Below are 20,036 nucleotides of genomic sequence, written 5' to 3' on the forward strand. Positions count from 1 at the left end.
TTGCCGCTCCGTACGGCAACATGGCAGCTCCCTGCCCGCGGGCACCAGCGCGTGGCGCCGCGCTGTGACGAGCCCATCGACAGCCAATCAGCGTGGGGGCCGGCGGCGAGCGGCGCTCCCATTGGCCGGGAGAGGCGCGTCGCGCCAGCAGCCGCGCAGGGCCGCGCCGGGCGTGAGAGTCGGCGGCGGCCGCAGCCTCGGTGGGGCCGCCATGGACGCAGGTGGGTCCCGGGCGGGCCCTGCCCGCGGCGCGGCGGCCGCGCTTCCCCTCGGGGCTCCCCGGCCTGGCTCAGCCCGGCCCGGCGGCCGCTCGAGGCCCGCGGCTCCGCGGCGCGGCCTCCCCGGGCAAGGCGCCGCTTTCCGCCCTGGGCACGGCCCTGGGAGCCGCGGCCCTCCGGGACCGGCCGCCCCTCTGGTGGGGCGAAGGGGAAGGCGGCGGCTGCGGGGCCGCCGGGCGGCGAGTCCCCCTTGCCCTCCGCAGCCCCACTGCTGCCGTCGTTCCTCGAAAGCTCGGAGCTCTGCCGGAGCCGGGTCGGGTCTGCCCGGGGGGAACCGGAGCGGGGACAGGGCTGGAGTCTCCCCAGTGCTTGAGGGGCAGGAGGGCAGCGTGGGGGGTAAGAGAGGGACTTTGGAGCGCTGAGAAGGTGCCTCGGGGGTAGAAAGGCGACCCAGGCACGCATCACCCTCACAGAGGGCTCTAGCAAAGCTGCTGGTGGTAGAGATTTTGGTTTCGTGCGGGGTAAAGTAAAAATAAATGTTCGCACTTGTGTTGGGACCCGCTTCCCTCCAGCCTGAGCGTAGTAGCGGCTCCCACCCCCTCGGCGGAGAGAAGTGTTGTTCCACAGCAACAAACGCTTCCCTGGGCTCCTCCTCCGCATGGCCAGCACGGCGTGCCGGGATCCCTGTCCCCTGTCCCTCCCCAGGGCTCTCCTGGCTTGGCTCGGCCTTTGTGCCGCTGTTGGTGTCGCTGTGGTCCGGCTGAGAGCGTCCCCAATGTCACATCTGAGCCTGCACCCTGCTCCGGGAGATGCGTCTGCTTTCCCTTGGTGTGAAGGCAAAGGAAAACTTGGCTGTGGTGGGTGGTGGGGCTGGGCCTCCTCCCTGAGAGGAGGAGGAGGAGGAGAATGTCTGGGCTCAAGCCCCTCTGTGTCCAGCCCTGCTCCTGAGATGGTCAGCGAGCTGACAGCAAAACTTGGAACTGTTTGCTTCAGGCCTTCAAGAAAGCACCGCCCTTCAGTAGCCTGACTTTCCTCACTGTCTGTCTCTTAACTCCTTGTTGGTGCGCAGATAATCAGGATTTGTCTTGTTTGAAGGAGGTTGAAAATATTTAATCTTTCTTCTGCAAGGGGCAGAAGTAAGGGTTTGAGCTGTTTGGTGTTTTTGAGCAATGTGTTTTACTAAAGTGTTAAATTTACCTTCTCTTCTTGACTATCTCTGAAATGTTCCACATCCACCTGTGTTCCTCCTGTGCCTTGGGTGAGGTGCCTGTATCAGCTAAAGGAGAGATCATCCACCTCATTTCTCATCCTTAGTTGGATGTGAAAGGATTTGGGAAGGCATGAGAGCCTTTTCAGAGAAGGGAGAAGCCCCTGGAGCAGTTTGGGAAGGGAAGCGTGGCAGTGCCAGGCTTCAAAGCTCAGCTTCTCTTATTTTTTGTGAGGAGTTCTTCAGCATCAGGCTGCCCGTGGTGGTTGGTGCTGTGAAAATCACCTGCTGTGTTTCTGTTTGAGTCACCCGAGCCTGCACTTGTTGTTCCTTGTTTCCCAGAGTTGATGCTGAAGCAGATGGCTCTGGCTGTGGTCCCTCAGGGGCTGTCACAGGCCTGGCCTCCAGCAGGTTTGCAAACTGGCAGCAGCACTCAGGGGCTGCTCCCAGCGCCCAGCTGTGCCTCTGGGTGTGCTTGATACAAGTTGGGACAATGTTTTTGTCTCCAGTGTGGCATTGTGCTGATTAAGGCTATGAGAAAGGAGAGGAAATGGGAAATGTCGCTTTCTACCCTGATCCTGTGTGTTTAGAGATGATGGAGCACATTTCCTGTGAGGAAAGGCTGGGAAAGCTGGGGGTGTTCACCTGGAGAGCAGAGGGCTCTGGGGAGACCTGAGAGCCTCTTCCAGGGCCTGAAGGGGCTCCAGGAGAGCTGGAGAGGGACTGGGGACAAAGGATGGAGTGACAGGGAATGGCTTCCCACTGCCAAAGGGTTAGATGGGATATAGGGAAGGAATTGTTCCCTGTGAGGGTGATGAGGCCCTGGGACAGTTGCCAACAGAAGCTGTGGCTGCCTCTGGATCCCTGGAATTGTTCCTGGACAGGGCTTGAAACACCCTGGTCTATTGGAAGGTGTCCCTGCCCATGGCAGGGGTGGAATGAGATGAGCCTGAAGGTTCCTTCCAGCCCAAACCATCCTGGGATTCTGCTGTGGCATGTACAAAGCTTTGCCTTTCCTGCTGAGGCTTTCTGGGGTGAGGTGTTCTGCAGATGCCATGGGGCAGCAATCCAGGCAGCCTCCCCTCACTCCCAGTGTGTGCAGGGCTCCTGGAAAGCAAGGCTGCCTTTCAGGGTGAGCTGTGCAGGGCTCACACTCTGCTTTTTAACTCTAAAACCTTGTGAAGTTGAGCTGCTGTGTTTGATGTGCAGAGACTGCACATCCTTCTCTGCAGAAACTGCTGCTCCACTGTCCTGGATGCTCAGAGGTCGGTAATTAAAATAGACTGAGGGCTTTCTGAAGGTGAAGCTTTGGAGCACTGCCTGAGAAATGTGCTGATCTCACCCAGCTTCTGCAGCTCTGAGAGGAGCAGCTTCAAACAGGATTTCTGCTTGGTGAATTTCCAGATGGATTTCTCTTCTTCATCTCTGGCTGTAAGAAGGAGAGAAAGGCTCCTGTGCAGTCTGTGATGTTCTTTGTGCCCTGCCTGAATTGTTTGGGTCCCACTGGCTGGAATTTAACCCATCTGGGCAATAGCACAATAGATGGACTTTGGAAAAGTGCTGGAGGCTTGTAAAGGAAGCACTCAGTGACCTCAGGCCTTGTGAGGAGTTTACTGCTCCCATTAGAATGTCCTTGATACTAACTGGGAGCAACCTCTTGGATTTTCATCCCTGTGAAGGAGAAACCTGAACTCCTGCATTTAGTATCTGTGCCTTTCTTTTCAAATATTTTCTCCCCAGATGCCAACACAAATGTCTGACCACCTCTTTGGGATGCACAGCTGGACACACAGAGCCTTGTACAGAGCCAGATGTTGGGCTGCAAACCTGGGACTCTCCTCCCCAATGTGCTGTGTCATGACACACGTGCTGCATTCCCTGAACACAACGTGGCTGGTCCAGCTGGAAATCCCCCTTTATCTGCTGCCCCCTTCCTCTCTGAGCTTTGGTGGGAGGGCAAAGACTCCAGCAGCTCCTTTCCAGCTGCTGATCCTTGCTGTGAGGTGTCCAGTTGCAAATCCTGTCCTTGCAAAGTGTGCAGCTGCAGAGGTTGTGATATTTGAGCAGCTCAGGGAATGTTGCTGGGAAGGAGAAGGAGGGATTGTGGATAGCTGGATGTTCCTGTGTAGCATCCTTGTTTCACTCATTTTCTTCAGGCTATTTGAGACTCCTGACAGAGAATTGGATACATGACAAACCACAGAATATTCCTTGGAGCTTCAAAACCTTCCTGAGAGCATCAGTATTTATGTTAAAATCATGTCACTTACCTTTTCAAATCTGGACATTTGCAAGTTTGGGTAGTAAATGGGAAAGAAATCCTTCCTTTCCCTGCTGAAGTTTGTTAGAGGAGCAGACTGCAGCAGTAATTTGTTGGGACATTTCTGTGCAAGCAGAATTGTTTTGTTTAGCTTGCTGAGGAGTCCCATCATGGGGTGGCAATGGGAACATGTGGCCTGTGCAATCCTAAAGGTACCTAAAGTTAATCTTAAGGACTAATTCACACAAAGAATGTGCTTTAAGTCTTGTGGGCTGGAATCAAGGCAGAATCTGATTCAAAATTTGATGTAGGAGCCTGTTGTCATTTCTGCTGCTGTGATTCCTGATTGTTGGTCTTAGTGATGGTATCTGCTGGAGTGTTTTCTTGGACATTTGGAATTGGAATTCCAGGTCAGGGAGCCCACATTAGAAAGCTGAGCTACTTCAGGAGGCCAAAATGTCTTCTGTAGCAGCAGGTTACTCTGGAGAAACCAAAAATGTGTGTCCCATGGAGAGGGGTGGCTGTGCAGAGAACCAGGCTGACAGGAGCTTGTGGCTCCTTTGTCCTGCTTTAAACTCATCACATTACCACAGATTGCATTTGCTGTGAGAGATGTTTTCAGTCACTACTCTAACAGTCTGCCTTAGCTCTGCTTTAAATTTTAGAGGTGCTTTGTTACAGATTTGTCACCTTTAAAATCATGTGGGTCTTTTCCAGAATTCCCAGACTGCTTTCAAGTCCATGTTTCCAAACACAGATCTAGTGGAGCACAGCTCATCCAGCTCCTCTGGTTTTTCCTCCCTGTTGTTTGTACCTTGTGCACAGCAGCTGAATCCTGATCCAAGGGCAGCCTGGGCTGCTGGGTTCTTCTGTCATGGTCCTGGATTTTTAGGCTCTGATGGATGCCAGGCTGTGAAGGAAATCAGTAAAAGAGACAAAAGTTGTGCCTCTCACCTTTGCACGAGCACATCTTCACAGCTCTGTGTTCCTCACTTTGTGGGGTGACACCTGTATAAGTTTCTGCTGGGTATTGTGCTTCTTGAACAAGATTTAGTTTCCACCTTAATGTGATCTGTGTTTTGCATGTTCTTCCCTCAAAATCTGTGTTCTCTGCAAGAGGATTTGAGCCACTTTGCTGGATGGAAAAGAGGCCCTCAACATCAATGCTGTAGCTGATGGTGTGCATGATGCTGCCTGTTCTGGGGAATGGTGTAGCTGCCAGGTGAAGCTTTAGATGTTTTCTGCCCCAGGCAGAAGCTGGAGCTGGCCTAACCTGGAAATCTTGCTGCTCTTCTGCCTGTGGAGCAGCCAGGAGCGAGCCAGGGCTGGGTCTGTGCCCCCCAGAGCTGAGTGCAGAGCCCTGGGACCATTCCTGCCAGCCCAGGGCCTTTGGGGGTGTCTGGGACTCCCTGGGCCACAGCAGCTCTGATTCTGCAGCTTTGTCTGGTTTTAAAAACAAAAGGAAAATCTATCAAATATCTGTGATTTCTCCTTTCCAGCTACGCTTACCTACGACACCCTCAGGTTTGAGTATGAAGACTTCCCTGAGACCAAAGAACCTGTTTGGATCCTTGGCAGGAAATACAGTGTTTTTACAGGTATTTTCTGTGCTCAGTGCAATGCTTTAAGGCTCCACAGGACTTTGTTAGTGTTGCACTTGGGTTTTAGCTGCCATGCTTCTGTCTGTCTGGCCATTTCCGTGGGCTCAGGAATATTTTTGTGCAGGAAGTTACCATGTGGGAGTTGTTGGGGCATGTCATGAGGGCAGCCAGGGGGCAGAAGGATGGTTTGCTGCTTCATAATTTGCCTCTGGCCCTGGTGTCTTTGGGTTGATGGCAGCTATTTTGGGGGGCAAAGGAAATACTTTGTGCACAGCAGTACTGCCCTGTTCCTCAGGCAGCCTCTGCCTCTGGGTCTGCAGACTAAGGAGCAGAATCCCTTGGGAGGGTGGGTGGGATGTGGGTTTAGCAGTGTGGGTGCCCCCCTCATGTGTGTGCCTTTCCATGCTGAACACTTTGCAGAGAAGGAAGAAATCCTGCTGGATGTGACCTCTAGGCTTTGGTTCACCTACAGAAAGAACTTCCCTGCTATTGGTATGTACTCTGGGGGACTCTAAAATAAATGATTATAATCTGGATATCCCTAATAAAGCAGTCCCCACAAACATGACATCATTTCCATTCATGAGTGTGAAATCTGCTTCATCTAATTGATTAGACAGGCTTTTTGTTTATCTGATAATGAGAATTCCTCATCCCCTTGGGTAGGAGGGATAGAAGTGGTTTTTAAAGGGACATAAGGAGAAGTTTGGGAAGTCTGCTCTTTTTTTAGGCAACATGGGAGGATTTTTGTGCTTCATCACATCCTACATCAGTCTAGTGTGAAATATTTGCTGAATGATGGTCTTGAGTGGATTAAAATGATGAAGCCTGGAGAATGCTACAGAAATTGCTGCCTTTGTGCATCTGCTCCAGGCTCTGTGTGGGGGTTTTGTTTGTCTAGGGGGAGTTTTGTGCCTGCAGTGTCTGTCACACACAGGAGCTGTAGTGACAGGGGAGTGTTTCCCAGTGAGCTCAAAGGAGGATGTCTGGGTTCCTTCAGATACTCTGCATGGCCTCTTCTGGGATTTGTGTTTGTGTGCTGGGTGCAAGGTGTGTCAGAGGAGATCTAAGAGCAGGTAAATGGGACTCCATGTCCCCTTTCTGTCCCTGTCATGCCCAGCAGTCAGTGGGAAAGGAACATGGCTCAGCTTTGGAAAAGAGACTTCTTCCTAACTGGTCCTTCTGGCTTGTGCTGTTCTTTCCCTGATGGGAAGCTCCCTGCCTCACAAGCTCTGAGACATCTTTGATGCAGTTTAATCCCTTTAAATTCATGTTTGTGCACCATAGTTAAACACATGTTTGAGAACAAAGGGTTAGCACATGTTTAACTGGCTCACAGACACAGTTTTGGTTTCCTTGTGAGTCATTAAAGGCATGTGGGGTGAACACAGACCCCATTTTCTGAGTCATTTCCCATTTACACCACAGATATGATCTGCAAGTCATATACAGTAAACCTTTTCCAGTATTTTTTCTCTCAGTCACCCCTGTTACTGTTCATCCCTTCCCTCTGTGCTAGCCCACTTAATTATTGTAAGGCTTAGGGAACTAATTAGTCTAATGCTAATTTTGTGAAGCATTATCACTTTTGGAATTTGTACATGTTATGAATTACTGGTGAAATTATAGAATACAACTGGTGACCATTGAGAAGCTGATTAAATAGTCCTCCAGGTAATTTTTCTCCCTGTTTGGGACCAAAAGAAGGAAGCAGTATTACAAATACTTGCAGAAGCTGTGCCCAGGCACAGATTACCTGCTGTGATCACACTGAACATTTGATCTCTGTTATTTGTACTAACAGCCAGAGCTGCAGTGGAGGAGCAGCAGTTTCATTTGGAAGATCTGTCAGGGAAATGCTTTCAGCCTTGTGTCCTTTGTCTTAGATTTTCCAGCACAAGCTTGTCTTAAATTTTCCAGCTTTCTCCAACAATATGTAGGATGTGTATTTTTTCACTGCTTGGGTAGGGTTTTTTTGGCTGGTGCCTTGGTTTTTTTGGCCTGACTACATTGTTCACTTCAGAATTTTATTTGTAGCCACTTCTGAAGTGGGAATTCCCTGGGACTGGTTTGTTCTGCAGGGTGAGTTGCCTTCTCATGATGAGGATTACAAGAGTCATCTTTAACGAACACCTTCATGTAGGAATGTCAGAACTGGGCTGAGAGTCTGCAGCCAGGTTCAAGGGCTGTTGTTCTCCCGAGAAATTCAGCTCTCCCTTGGGCTGTTTAGATTTCCCTTGGGATTTTTTCCCCTTTCAGTTAGTGTTAGAGGAATTTATTTATTTGTTTTTAAAGGATGCCACTAAGTTACTCATCGATAACCACATTTTTGGTTCTCACTCTTGGCTGTGTGAGCTAAGCTCACCCTCATTCCCTGCCTCATCTCTTGGTGAGCCTGCTGCTCATTCATTTTCCTCCCTCTTGGCTCTGTCTCACCACTCATCCCCTGTTTATTTTCTGTCCTTGTTTGCAGGAGGAACAGGTCCCACCTCTGACACGGGCTGGGGCTGCATGCTGCGCTGTGGCCAGATGATCTTTGCTCAGGCCTTGGTCTGCAGGCATTTGGGAAGAGGTAAAGCAGTGCACAGCCCACACTGACCTCCAGGGCCATGTGCTCCCAGGAGTGCAACACTTGGAAGAACAGAGATAACAAAGACACAGCTGGGAATTGCTGAGGCTTCTGTAACTTTTTTCCTCTGAAATTCAGGGCTGTTAAGAGAATAGTCTACTTGGAACTCTGGGAATATTTATATTTTCTGATTTATGTTTGTTTATTTGCTTTTCTGTGGGTGATGGGATCTTACCCCAGCTGTAAGAATGTTTTCTGTTATTTTAAAATTAGCCCTTTACTGTTGGGAATGCCTCAGATGCTTAGTAATAATATGACAATGTGAAAATTGAGTTGGTCAATACACAGGAAGAGAATTGCAGCTTGCAGCCTCTGGTTGTTAATAAGTACCATGTTTATTTCATATATACCTTGTCTGTCCTAGACTGGAGGTGGATAAAAGGGAAGAGGCAGATGGATAATTACTTCAATGTTCTTAATGCCTTCATTGACAAAAAAGACAGCTACTACTCCATTCACCAGATAGGTAAGAAGAGAGAAATGCTCAGATGTAGCAAATGGGCTAAGGAAGGCTCTCACCTTGATATAAACTTCCCTGAAAAATCAGAGAAGCAGCCTGATCCAGTGTTTCCTGTGGGGTGAACAGAGCTCAGGTCATAGGGGTGGTCTAGTGATCAAAGCTTCTTCTGATGCAACACTGCCCTGGAACTTCTGTGCTGCTGCACTTTAGAGAAAGGATTTGCTCTGCAGTCCTTCAGGATGTCTCCTTCTCACCCCCACAAAACACTAAATACTGCTGATTCAATAAAGTTTCCAAGTGAGAACTCTTCCCTATTAAATACAGGCCTGATTAGGAGGGGATGCAGTGTGGGTCAAGTTATTGACTGTGTTATTCTGGTTTTTTGTTGTGCTGCAGCCCAGATGGGAGTCGGGGAGGGCAAATCCATAGGCCAGTGGTACGGCCCCAACACGGTGGCACAGGTGCTCAAGTAAGTGCTGCCCTTTCCTTTTCTCTGTCAAATCAGGGGCTGTTGGTGTTTGGCACCTTCTGCCTTTAATAACACCCTCCCTCCTCTGACATCCTCCCCTCACATCAGTAGATGAGCAGGCAGCTCCCTGGAATAGGCTGGAGTTGCCTAACAGCAGCTTTCCCATGTCAAAGCACATTTCACACCTAACTGATAACACCAGTCTCTCCTAATCCAGTTTCTCCACTCTGATACACCACCATCTCTGCCTTGTAGTTGTATTAATCCTTCATTACTTATCTGTTTTTAATTTTCCTCTAGAAAACTTGCAACTTTTGATACGTGGAGTTCCCTGGCAGTGCACATAGCCATGGACAACACAGTGGTGATGGAAGAAATCCGTAAGTGTCACACAGAGCTGGAGTGTGGTTGGTAAATCCTGGGCAACAAGAGCCCAGAAAAGAGCTGGAGAGCACAGCAAGCATGAAGTACATGTTCTGTCTTTGAGAAATTATTCTCTGTGAGGGTGGTGAGGCCCTGACAAAGTTGCCCAGAGAAGCTGTGGCTGCCTCATCCCTGGAAGTGTCCAAGGCCAGGTTGGATGGGGCTTAGACTTCCCTGGGAGATAGTGGAAGGTGTCCGTGCCTGGATGAGCTTTAAGGTCCCTTCATTGTGAAACCTGTGTCCAGAAGTGCTAAAACAAGGTGAGAATTGCTGTTTTAGGGCAAGGAAGGGCCTTGTTTGACTTCCATTTAATCTGGTGATGCCTCTGGATCTGGAGAGGAGGTTTGCTGACCTTCAGACAGCCTATGGGAGCTGCTTGGTAGGCAGTGTCAGACTTGTTTATGGCCACAAGGAGCAAACAGTAAATGACTCTCACATAATTGGTAGGGGGTTTCTGCTATTGGACAGAGTAAGAAAGCCAGAACAGATCTGAAGAAGAAAAAGGCCAAAATTGGCAAGGGGAGAGAATAAGAAGGGAATCCACCAATCTCATCATTTTAAGGAATATTCTCTGGTGGTTTCTTCTTTTTTGCTTCTTTGCTTTTTGGACATCCTGCCCCCAGGCTGGCTCTGGAGGCTGGAGCAGCTCTTCTTGCCCATCCTGAGCCTGCCTGCAGCACTGCAGTAACCAAAGCTACAAAGCTGAGCTCCTGCACTGCTGGTTGCTGCAGCCCTGCATGGTCCTGGCCTCAGCAGCCTTCCCATGCCTTGCTCCAGGCTAATTCCTGAGGCAGTGAGCCTACCCAGCACAAACCTTGCAGTGTTTCTGCCAGGGCAGGGCTGAAACAGCTGGGGTAGGTTACAGCTGAGATGGTGGCAGGCACCATTTAGGCTGGCTTGGCTGCCACAGGCCAGGATCAATAATAGCCAGGCAATTTTTGCCTGGAGTGCAGGACAGTCCCTTTGTAAAGTCACATCTCTTGTCAGGTAGGCTCAGTTGGGCCTCAGCCTTCAGCCTAACCTTAGCTGAAGGCATATGCTCATACCCTTGGCTTAAACAAAGGCTAGTTTTAAAACAGAAATTGGATTTTATTTCATCTTCAGCCTGCAAATATCACTTCTAGAGCTGAAGCATGCTGGCTGCAAGGCTCAGGTGTGCTGCAGGCTCTGGCTGCTCAGCACTGATGCTGCTTCAAGTGACATATCCATACAACTTGTCATGGGCAGGGGTGTGTGTGCTTGTTTTCCTCAAAAATGGATCATAATGTACCTGCTCAGGGCCTGAAAGTCACTGTGAGAGTGGTTCTGATGTGTTACATATCTGTAGGTTTGTGTTTGATACCTTGTGCCCCAAACATTGTGGATAAAAGTAGTGTTGTTTCATACATCTGTTAATTCTGTCACTGATAGGGTTCAGTCAAAGGTTCACAGGAAATGCCTTTTGTTACAGCAGTGAAGAAACATAAATCTTTATCCATGAGAAAGGGCATCTCAGCTAGACCTGAGAGGGAGGAGAATCACAAAGGTGGTGAAAATCCAAGGCAGCTGAATCCACCTGCCAGCAGGAGAGCTGTCATGTCAGATCTGCTGGAATATGTTTGCAGTAAATGATTTGGATCCAGCTGGGAAGCTTTAGGTAGGTTCTGCTTTGCTGTGGGACACAGAACTGCAAAGCCTGCCAGATAGCAAGGTGAATTTAGCCTGTGCCAAGCTCTCTGCTGCTTAAACTGCAGGTAAGTATGTTCATCCACACTGCAGGATTGCCAGATGAGGAAACCTGCAGTGACACCCCATTCAGCAGCAGCCCTGGCTTGGCAGCTGATTTCACATCATCTGGACAGGCAGGCTACTGCAACAAATAACCTGATTTAGCAGGAGAAATGGCTACAAATAATGGCTTTGAGTTTCCTCAGAACCTCTGGTAACCTGTGCCTGTGCATCAGATGCACACATACACCTTCTCCCTGAGGAACTGCAGACATATGTGTAGGTTGTCTCCTCAGGAGGAGTCCTGAGGCTTTAAATCAAAGTCCTGGTTCTTCTAAATTTGGGTGTAATATTGTCCTCATTCAGCTGGGTTTGAAGGTGTCAGTAGTGAGCAAATACCCTGAACTGACAAGTGGCTGGTGATTAAGGTGTTTGTTTACATCACATCCTACCTGCTAGAGTGTCCTGGCATTCAGTTTAAGCTGGGAATAAATTAAATGAGCCTCTGGCATTCTGTCCAGCTGCCTTGGCTTCATGATTCTTTAATCATGCTGTGGGTTTCTTTGGGGTTTGGGTTGGGTTTGTTTGGTTTTTTTTTCCACACACCCAGCAAGTAATTAAATTGGCCAGTGAGACAGGTAGGCTTGGAGGTGTTTCTGGACCAGAATTTACATAACCTGGGTGCATTACAGCCTGGCTGTGTGTCTGTCAAGCCTTTAGGATGAGGATGCAGAGTGCTTGTGCCATGTGTATGCCCTGAGGAGTTCTGCTGCCCCATATCTTAGAGGCAGAGCTCATGCTGAAAATGCAGAGTTTAATGACCATACTGCTTTAGGTCTGTAAAGTAGCTTGTGAATGGTCTCCAAGAAAATTTATGAAGCTTTTTGTGACCTTTAGGAAGATTATAACTACTCTAGACAAATACCATGTTTGTATCTTGCTGCAGCACTTAACAGGTGAATATTTCCTGTGTTAACTCATAATGCTGTTCATTCATGAACTCTTCTGGAGTTGAACACTCCAGAACTTTCCTCTTTCTGCCTACAAGCTTTGTGAATTCAGGACAGTTGTCTGACCTGCTAATCAACCCCTCCAGCTTTGTTGGCACAGGTGGTTGCTCAGAAGAATTTGCATTCTGGAAGAATTTGCATTTTTGCTGCCCAGCAGTTGGTAGCTGTGAGTACAAGCTGCTGAGGCTTGGTGTGAGCTCAGCACACATCACACAGCCCCAGCACTCAACCTCTTCAAGCTCCTCTTGGGTTTAAATGCTGTAGGTTTCTGGTAAAGAGCAGTTATTGATCAGAGGGATGGCTGAAGGTCTGGGAGCAGTCCTGATGCTTTGTGCTGCTGTTCCCTTCCCCCAGGGAGGCTGTGCCAGTCCAATGTGCCATGTGCTGGAGCTGCAGCATCCCCTGCCCTGGAGTCAGATGTGCTCTACAATGGGTGCCCAGAGGACCTGGGGCTCAGAGGGAGGCTCCCCCTGTGGAAACCACTGGTGCTGCTGATACCTCTCCGCCTCGGGCTCACAGAGATCAATGAAGCCTACATTGAAACACTAAAGGTAGGGAATTTGGAGCTCAATTCCTGCTGGGGGGATGCTAAAGGATCCTGTTATGAATTAAGTAATTGCTCAGAAGTTATTGCAAAAGAAAAATGTGTTTAGAGACAGTCCTTGTCAGAGGTCAGGATATGGGTTCTTGCAAGCTGTAGTCAGGAAAATGGGAGGGCTTGAGGGGTTGGGCCTTTTCTGGTTGGGTTGGGTTTTTTTGCTTTTGAGGATCTTACTTCACAGCTTAGCTCTCAGCCTCTCTTTGTGTGCAGATGGTCCCAAGCTGCTGAAGCCTTTGTTCAGCACAGCTATACCCTGAGTGTTAATTAACACAGTGTTGCACACTCCCCTTGGCTCAGATGCTGAAGTTTGTGCTACAGACTGAGGCTAAGAGCTGTCAGGTGGATGCAGGTTGGAGTATTGAGAAGCTGCAGAATTTAGGGTGTACACAAATTAGGGAGCACAATGCTAGCAAGCTTTGAGCTTGGGTGAGAGACCTCCAGATTCAGATTTGTGGGAGGTTACTTCCCTTAACTCAGTAGATCAGGCTTGGCTGCTGCAGGTGGATAAAGAACTTAAACTGTTTCCTGAATTCTCTCCTGAGAGCATTGTTGCAACCTGATGACAGCTCCAGGGATCTTGCCACTGAATGCAGCAGAGCCAAGTCCTAGAGTAGTGCAGCTTCTTTCACTTGGTCCACCTGTCTACTCCTGTCAGCAGTTAAGTGTTTTTGAGCTGCTTCCACATTCCTAGAAAGCCCTGTGTGGAGTTTTCTCCAGAAATGGCTGGTTTTGCTGCTAGAGTTGCTGATTTTCCATGTCCCTGTCCATCTTTCCCACTGCATTTTTGGATGTTTGCCTTTGTTGCCACCTGCTGTTTCACTGTCTGTCAGCTGTGTGTTTTCGGTGTTGCTTTTCCAGCACTGCTTCATGATGCCCCAGTCCCTGGGAGTGATCGGAGGGAAGCCAAACAGTGCTCACTACTTCATTGGCTATGTAGGTGAGTGCCCAGAGGCCTGCAAAGGCTGTCCAAAGAATCTCCCCCTGGCTAAAAAATGCTTGTGGGGTGGCACACACTCCTGCTTAGCCTGTGGTGCATGCTGCTGGAAGTGTGGGAGGCTGCTGTGGGCTGAGTGATGTAGATTTGAGCAGTGGCCATAAATTTCCACTGCATAAATGTGGTCTGTGGAGTGCATAGAGCCTGCTTCCTGCATTCAGAGCTGACCTCCCTCTGCAGCTTGGCTGGATTTAACTGTTCTTTAGGTGTTCCTCAAACCCTACAAACTCCTATTACTCTCCTCCTTCTCTCTGGTTTCCTGTCTGCCAGAGAGCTCATGTTATTTGTGCTTTAGATTCCTGGGGTCTATTTGAGCTCACCCAGAAAAGGATGAGCAGGAACAAAACCCCAAATAGTGCCAGTGTCACAGTGGAGTGGCCACTGTGGTTGTGCTGGCAGCTGTGCCTGGCTGAGAAGCATTTGGGGAAGTGGCTGGAAGGCGTCCATGGAATGTGAATTCCCCTGTGTGGTTATGAGAGCTGGCTCTGCCGTTGCTCTTCCTCCTCCTTGTATCAGCTCTCCTCAGCCTGTGGCATGCTGTTGATGTGTCCTTGCCTTGGTGGCAGGTGAGGAGCTCATTTACCTGGACCCCCACACCACGCAGCCGGCGGTGGAGCCTGGCGACAGCGGCTGCCTCCCCGACGAGAGCTTCCACTGCCAGCACCCCCCGTGCAGGATGAGCATCGCCGAGCTCGACCCCTCCATCGCCGTGGTGGGTCCTGCTGCCCATGGGCTGGGCCCTCTGGGCTGCTCTGCTCTGGGTTTTGGTGACACTGGTAAAGCAGCTCCTCACAGACAGGGGCTTGTGTCAGGGAAGTCCCACTGTGGTCACCCGTTGTTGCGGTGTTGGTGTGAGGGTCCCCAGGATGAGGTGAGAGATGAGAATTGACTCCAAGTTCTTAGAGGACTGATTTCTTATCTAAGATATTATTTAAGATATTCTATTATTTAAGATATTCTATTATTTAAGATATTCTATTATATTAAAAGAAAATTATATACTAAAACTATACTAAAGAAAGAGAGACATCAGAAGGCTAGACAAGAATGATAATAAAAACCTGTGACAGACTCAGAGTCTGACACAGCTGGACTGGGTTGCTTATTAAGTTAAAACAATTCACATGGAACCAATCCAAGGTGCCTCTGTTGGTAAGTCACCTCCAAACTATGTTCCAAGCAAGCAGATAATTATTGTTTACATTTCTTTTCTGAGGCTTCTCAGCTTCTCAGGAGAAAAATCCTGGTGAAGGGATTTTTCATAAAATTCGACAGTGACATCCCCCTTGCATGGCAGTTAAATACCATTCCTCGTGGAGCAGTGTCATTCTCTGGGGTTTAGTCTGGACTTAGATTCCAGCCTTTTGAAGGGCAGATCTGATTCCATTCCTGGATCCATATGATGAGGCACCATGGCTTGTTTTCTGTTGAACCAGAGATGCCTTTCCTTTGTTCCCCCTGGTTTTCCTTCTGCAGTAAAGAAAATACTGATGATTCCAGCCCTTGGAGAATCACTCACATCAAGCCTTTGTGGACTGTTCAGTTTAACAGGGCAGTGTGAGGCACATTTTTAAAGCAAGGCAGTCAGGAGTAGTAACTGCTCCCAATCCCGATCATGGTACTTGGCGTTGACACAGGGCCTTAAGTCTGAGATGATCAATCTAAAATATAAAAAGATAAAGTCTTTTTCTTCTTTTTTTATTTTTTCAGGGCTTTTTCTGCAACACAGAGGCAGACTTTAATGACTGGTGCCAGCAAATCAAAAAGGTTTGTGTTAATAGATCTGGTCAGGCATTGGAACAGGCTGCCCAGGGAAGTGGTGGAGTCCCCATCCCAGGAAGTGTTCAAAAGGCATGTGGATGTGGCACTTGGGGACATGGTTTAGTGGTGACATTGGCAGTGATGAGGGAATGGTTGATCTCCCTCTCTCTGATTCTCTGTCCCTGGGAAAGGAATATCAGGTATTGTTTTGTTTCCAACCACTGCATAGAGACCATGTTCTCTGTAGCATGACCCCATTTTAAGCATACTAAAAAAGTTTATTAAACTACCTAAAGGAGCGTAGCTCTGAAATCCTGTTAATGATGTGATTCAAAAGCTAGAGTGAAGTGCCCAGAGATGATTGTTAGCCCAGCAGTGCAGAGCTGTGGTTCTCATGGCTGTGCTGTGTCTCCACAGCTGTCCCTGGTCAGAGGAGCGCTGCCCATGTTCGAGCTGGTGGAACGCCAGCCCTCCCACTTCTCCAACCCCGACGTCCTGAATCTCACACCAGGTGAGGCCACCAGGGAGGGACAGCTGGGGGTGAGCCCCTCCCTCTGGCTGTCTGCAGATCATGTGGAATTACATTATGACTGCTGGTATGTTCCTGTTCCCACTGGAATTTAACCTGGAGTTCTTGGGTCAGTTGGTGTCGTTCTTCAGCTTTCAGCTAGAGGTTTGCAGATCCCACAGTGTCTCAGGATGGGAATTATTCTAAAAATAATTCACTGAGCAGAAGAACAAACAAGCTCACAGGCTGTCATGGCAGTGTGACTCTGTGGTTTCTGAGGAGAAGTTTGGAGGAATCAAAAGTGTCCAGTGAAAAGGCTGAAAACTGAGTTTGTGGGTAATGAAAATGCTCCAAGACAGGGCTGGTCACACTCAGTTCCAGCATAAGGCACTCCCTCCTTCTTGGCATTACCATTACCAGTGGGAAAAAGGACAAGTGCTGGGCCCTAACCTTGCCTGTCAGGCTCTGCTTATCACATTAATGACATGAGCAAACATTGCAGGAGATAAAGCCATTGGCTGCTTCTGCCAAAAGCAGTGAGTGTGTGGGCAAGCCTATCCTGTCACCAGGCTTGGAGAGGCCTCCTGGCAACCTGCACTTCTGCTCTCTCTCTCTCTTTCTCTCTCTTTCTCTGCCCTCCTTCCTTAAAAGCCTTCATTATCACACTGTCCTTTGTTGTTAAGCATGCTCCATTCCCTTAAACTGCCAATTGATCCTTGCCTGTCTTAAATTGTCCCTAATGTCTTTCCTACTCTTAAAAATGTTTTTTAATGGACTGCTTGTCCTTCTTCCTCTTCCCTGGCTTGCAGAGCCTCTCCCATCTGCCAAGGCCATTTTTTTCTGTTAGTCCTGTCTCTCACTAGAAGGAGTAATTGAACTTTGAGCTCCTTTTAGGGCCTAAAGGGGTTCCAGGAAAGCTGGAGAGGACTTCACACAGTGACAGGACAAGTGGGAATGGCTTCCCACTGCCAGAAGGTAGGCTTAGATGGGATATTGGGAAGGAATTCCTCCCTGTGAGGATGGTGAGGCCATGGGACAGGTTGCTCAGAGAAGCTGTGGCTGCCCCTGGATCCCTAGAAGTGTCAAAGACCAGGCTGGACAGGCTCTGGAGCAACCTGGGATTGTGGAAAGTGTCCTTGCCCATGGCAGGGGGCAGGACTGAATGATCTTTAGGTCCCCTCCAACCCAAACCATTCTGGGATTCTGTAACTGTCCAGCCTGAACTAAGAAAGGTTTCTCCTTCCCCCTGTGCTAAAGTTGCTTTAAGTGTGAGCTCCTTCTTCACCATATACTTGGAAGATGGAGAGGTGGGATCAACTGACATTACCTTTCCTCACAAAGTGAACTGTGCTAATTGCTTTTAGGAGAGTGCACGTTGTAATTACATATCCTAACAGTTGCACCAAAACCAACTATAGCAGAAACGATTCTCTAACACATAGGGGTAAATGTATCTCTTAACTGGGACAGAAATCTTCATAGGTATTAGTCCAGACCTGGCAAGTGCTCCTGTTCTGAGCCTCTTGAGGCAGAACAGTCTCCTGCTAATGCAGAGCTGGGGCACAGGAAGGTTGTACAAAACAGTGGCAGCAGAAATGTGTTTGGAACTGTGAAAGATGCCGTGCTTCTGTGCTCCATGTAATTCTCTCCAGGGCATTTTCCATACCACTGACACCTTCTTATCCTCGTCAGAGCCCTCACTAGGGTTTGTCACTGAGTTTTAGAACTTGTAGGCCCTTGGCACTCAAACTGTGATGCCCTCCAGTTGCTGGTCTCACTGCCAGTCACAGCATCCCACTGAGGCAGCACTTTCTGCTTCTTCTTCTTCCAGACTCCTCTGATGCCGACAGATTGGAAAGGTTCTTTGACTCGGAAGATGAAGACTTTGAAATCCTGTCCCTTTGAAAACAAATAGGAAACTGACTCTGCAAATTTGTGTATGTGTGGGGAGAAGGGGGGAGGGAAGCTCCTTCGAGAGCCTGGGGCTACCGGTTTTCATAGGCGCTTGCTGCCATCCCTGCCTCCCGTCCATGCCGGCATTCCGTGCAGCCTCGGAGCGGTGTCTGCAGTGGGATGAAGAACCCAGAGGGTGTTCCAGCCTTTCTGGCTGCAGTTGCAATGGCTCAGCAGCAAACAGCTGCTGCAAGTGGATGCAGTGGTGCTTAGGAGCTCCAAGCCTATCTGTTACAGCAGCAGGTCAGCCGGGCCTTCCGCGGGAGGCACGGAAATCATTAGAGCGCTGAATCCTCCCATGGGGACTCCCCTCTGAAGCTTTAGTAGAGCCCACCCATCATTTAGCAGGAGAAAGGTCCAGTTAATGCCTTTAGCAGCTTCCCTTCTCACTGGCCAGCCTGGACTGCAGCTCACAATGCCAGGAACAGCAGCCACGTCCCACAGACAGCTGTGAAGCCTCCGGAGTGCAGGTCCCTACGGTACAAACTCCTGTTCATGCTCTGCAGGACACTCAGCACTACCTCTCCTGTCCACAGCCTGTAGAAAGGGGATTGAGGGACCTTCCAAGTGACTGAGAATTCAATAAGTGAAGTGTTGGAGCAGTGCTGTGCTGTTGGAGAGCATCTCAATCCCAGTTTAAGTAACAGAAGGAATGGAAGAGTAGAAAATGTGTGTGTTGCTCAGTGAGTCAGTCCATGTGCTTCTACAATGGAATAGTCTCTACTGCAAGTACCTTCAGGAAAGCTGCTTTGAACAGAAAACTGAATTCCACAGCCCTGGAAAAAAGAGCTGGGAGAGCTGAAACAAGGCAGCAGAGCTCTGCCAGGCATGTTCCAGACTTCTGCCTGCCCACCAGTGTGCTGGCATGGTGACTAGGGAGTGATGTCCTGTCAGAAACGCAAGCTGTAAAACCTCTTGAGGTGCCCTGGATGGGTTGGTCAGCACTTCCTGCAGCTCCTCCTGTCAGACATTCCCTTTTCAAAGCAGAAGAGGTACCTGAAGGTCGAGTAGGTTTCTGAGCTGTGTTGCTGCCTTGCCTCTGCCAGCTCCCCTCCCTGTGGAGTGTGCCCAGAGGTGCTGTAGGAGCTAACCTGGAGAAACCCCTGTCAGGTGACCATCCCAGGAACGGCAGAGTGCCTTGAAAAGGTCCAAATATACTGGAAATTTTAGCTACTTTAAGCTGGTAGCTCTGCCTGGGGCCCTTCTTCCACAGAGAGAAGGGTAAACTGTGGAGGAGAGCTGTCTCCATGCACACTGCTAGGGAAGTGCTGCCATGGTTTCCTCGGTGTGTGCTGCACACTTCAACCCTGTTTACAAGGCTTTGGTTTGTGCATTCAGGTTTGGAACCTGTCAGATGATGGTGGTGTGCCCAAGGGTGGTGCCACCAGGCTAGAAATGTCCTGTTTCCCCTGTGACTGACCTACTGATGCTCTAACTGTCCCTGTGATACCCGAAAGCAGAGGTTTGAACTGGGAACCACAATGCTTCTGTCACTAAATTATTATTTGCTGCTTTCTGCCTGCTTCTCCTCTTCTCTCTTGTAGTCAGGGGAAGAGGCAGCAGAGGAAGTGGGGCTGTGCTCCATTCATCTGCTTTCAATTTCTATCTGAATAAACAGATGTAAAATCTTTGCCTGTCCAGATGTCCTTGCACACATTGAAGGCAGTGGTGGGTGGTATGGAGTACACCAGGAGAGTCCAGTGTGTAAAGGGCTCCAGGGGAGCTGGAGAAGGACTTTGGACAAGGGGGAATGGCTTCCCACCGCAGGCTTAGATGGGATACTGGGAATGAATTGTTCACTCAGAGGGTGGGCAGGCCCTGGCACAGGTTGCCCGGAGCAGCTCTGGCTGCCCCATCCCTGAAGTGTCCAAGGCCAGCTTGGACAGAGCTTGAAGCAGCCTGGGATAGTGGAAGGTGTCCCTGACCATGGAAAAAGATGATCCTTAAGATCCCTTTCCAGCCCCAATCAGTCTGTGATTCTACTGTTAATTCACATTCATGGTTGTATGTTTTAAGGACAGCTCTGCCAGACAAGATTTTACCTGAGTGTTCACACAACCCCAATGACAGAGCTAAGCTCAGCTCCCTTAGATCTTTAACAGGCATTTCTGGCTGTTCAGTGTTGCCTTGTCCCAGTGTTACTGTCAGGGCCTGATGCAGCATTGCAGGGCTCACCTCCTTCACCAGGAGTGTCTGGTTGCCAAGTGCTGGGCAGCTGTGAGGGGAAGCTGTTGC

General features: G+C 49.3%; 1 protein-coding gene across 2 annotated transcripts; it reads left to right on the forward strand.

Annotated features, from left to right (window-relative positions):
• The first annotated feature begins 166 nt into the window (after positions 1-166).
• ATG4B (autophagy related 4B cysteine peptidase) lies at positions 167-19,370 on the forward strand. 2 transcript variants are annotated; one of them, XM_058812148.1, is made up of 14 exons: positions 167-221; positions 5,185-5,283; positions 5,707-5,778; positions 7,760-7,858; positions 8,280-8,381; positions 8,772-8,844; positions 9,145-9,224; positions 12,339-12,535; positions 13,444-13,522; positions 14,146-14,291; positions 15,290-15,346; positions 15,758-15,851; positions 16,743-16,823; positions 17,680-19,370. In XM_058812148.1, the coding sequence occupies exons 1-14, from the start codon at positions 212-214 to the stop codon at positions 17,751-17,753; spliced, it is 1,263 nt and encodes a 420-aa protein (XP_058668131.1). In that variant the 5' UTR covers positions 167-211; the 3' UTR covers positions 17,754-19,370. The 2 variants fall into 2 exon arrangements, with proteins under 2 accessions (XP_058668131.1, XP_058668132.1); XM_058812149.1 differs by lacking the exon at positions 16,743-16,823.
• The last annotated feature ends 666 nt before the right edge of the window (positions 19,371-20,036 follow it).

The sequence above is a fragment of the Ammospiza caudacuta genome, chromosome 11, assembly GCF_027887145.1.
Source record: "Ammospiza caudacuta isolate bAmmCau1 chromosome 11, bAmmCau1.pri, whole genome shotgun sequence".
NCBI classification, from domain to species: Eukaryota; Metazoa; Chordata; class Aves; order Passeriformes; family Passerellidae; genus Ammospiza; species Ammospiza caudacuta.

Bases quoted from the DNA above. Each gene is read 5' to 3' on its own strand.
- ATG4B (XM_058812148.1), top strand. The intron at 8,845-9,144 runs GTAAGTGCTGCC...ATTTTCCTCTAG, and splicing joins ACGGTGGCACAGGTGCTCAA to AAAACTTGCAACTTTTGATA. The intron at 15,347-15,757 runs GTTTGTGTTAAT...GTGTCTCCACAG, and splicing joins GGTGCCAGCAAATCAAAAAG to CTGTCCCTGGTCAGAGGAGC.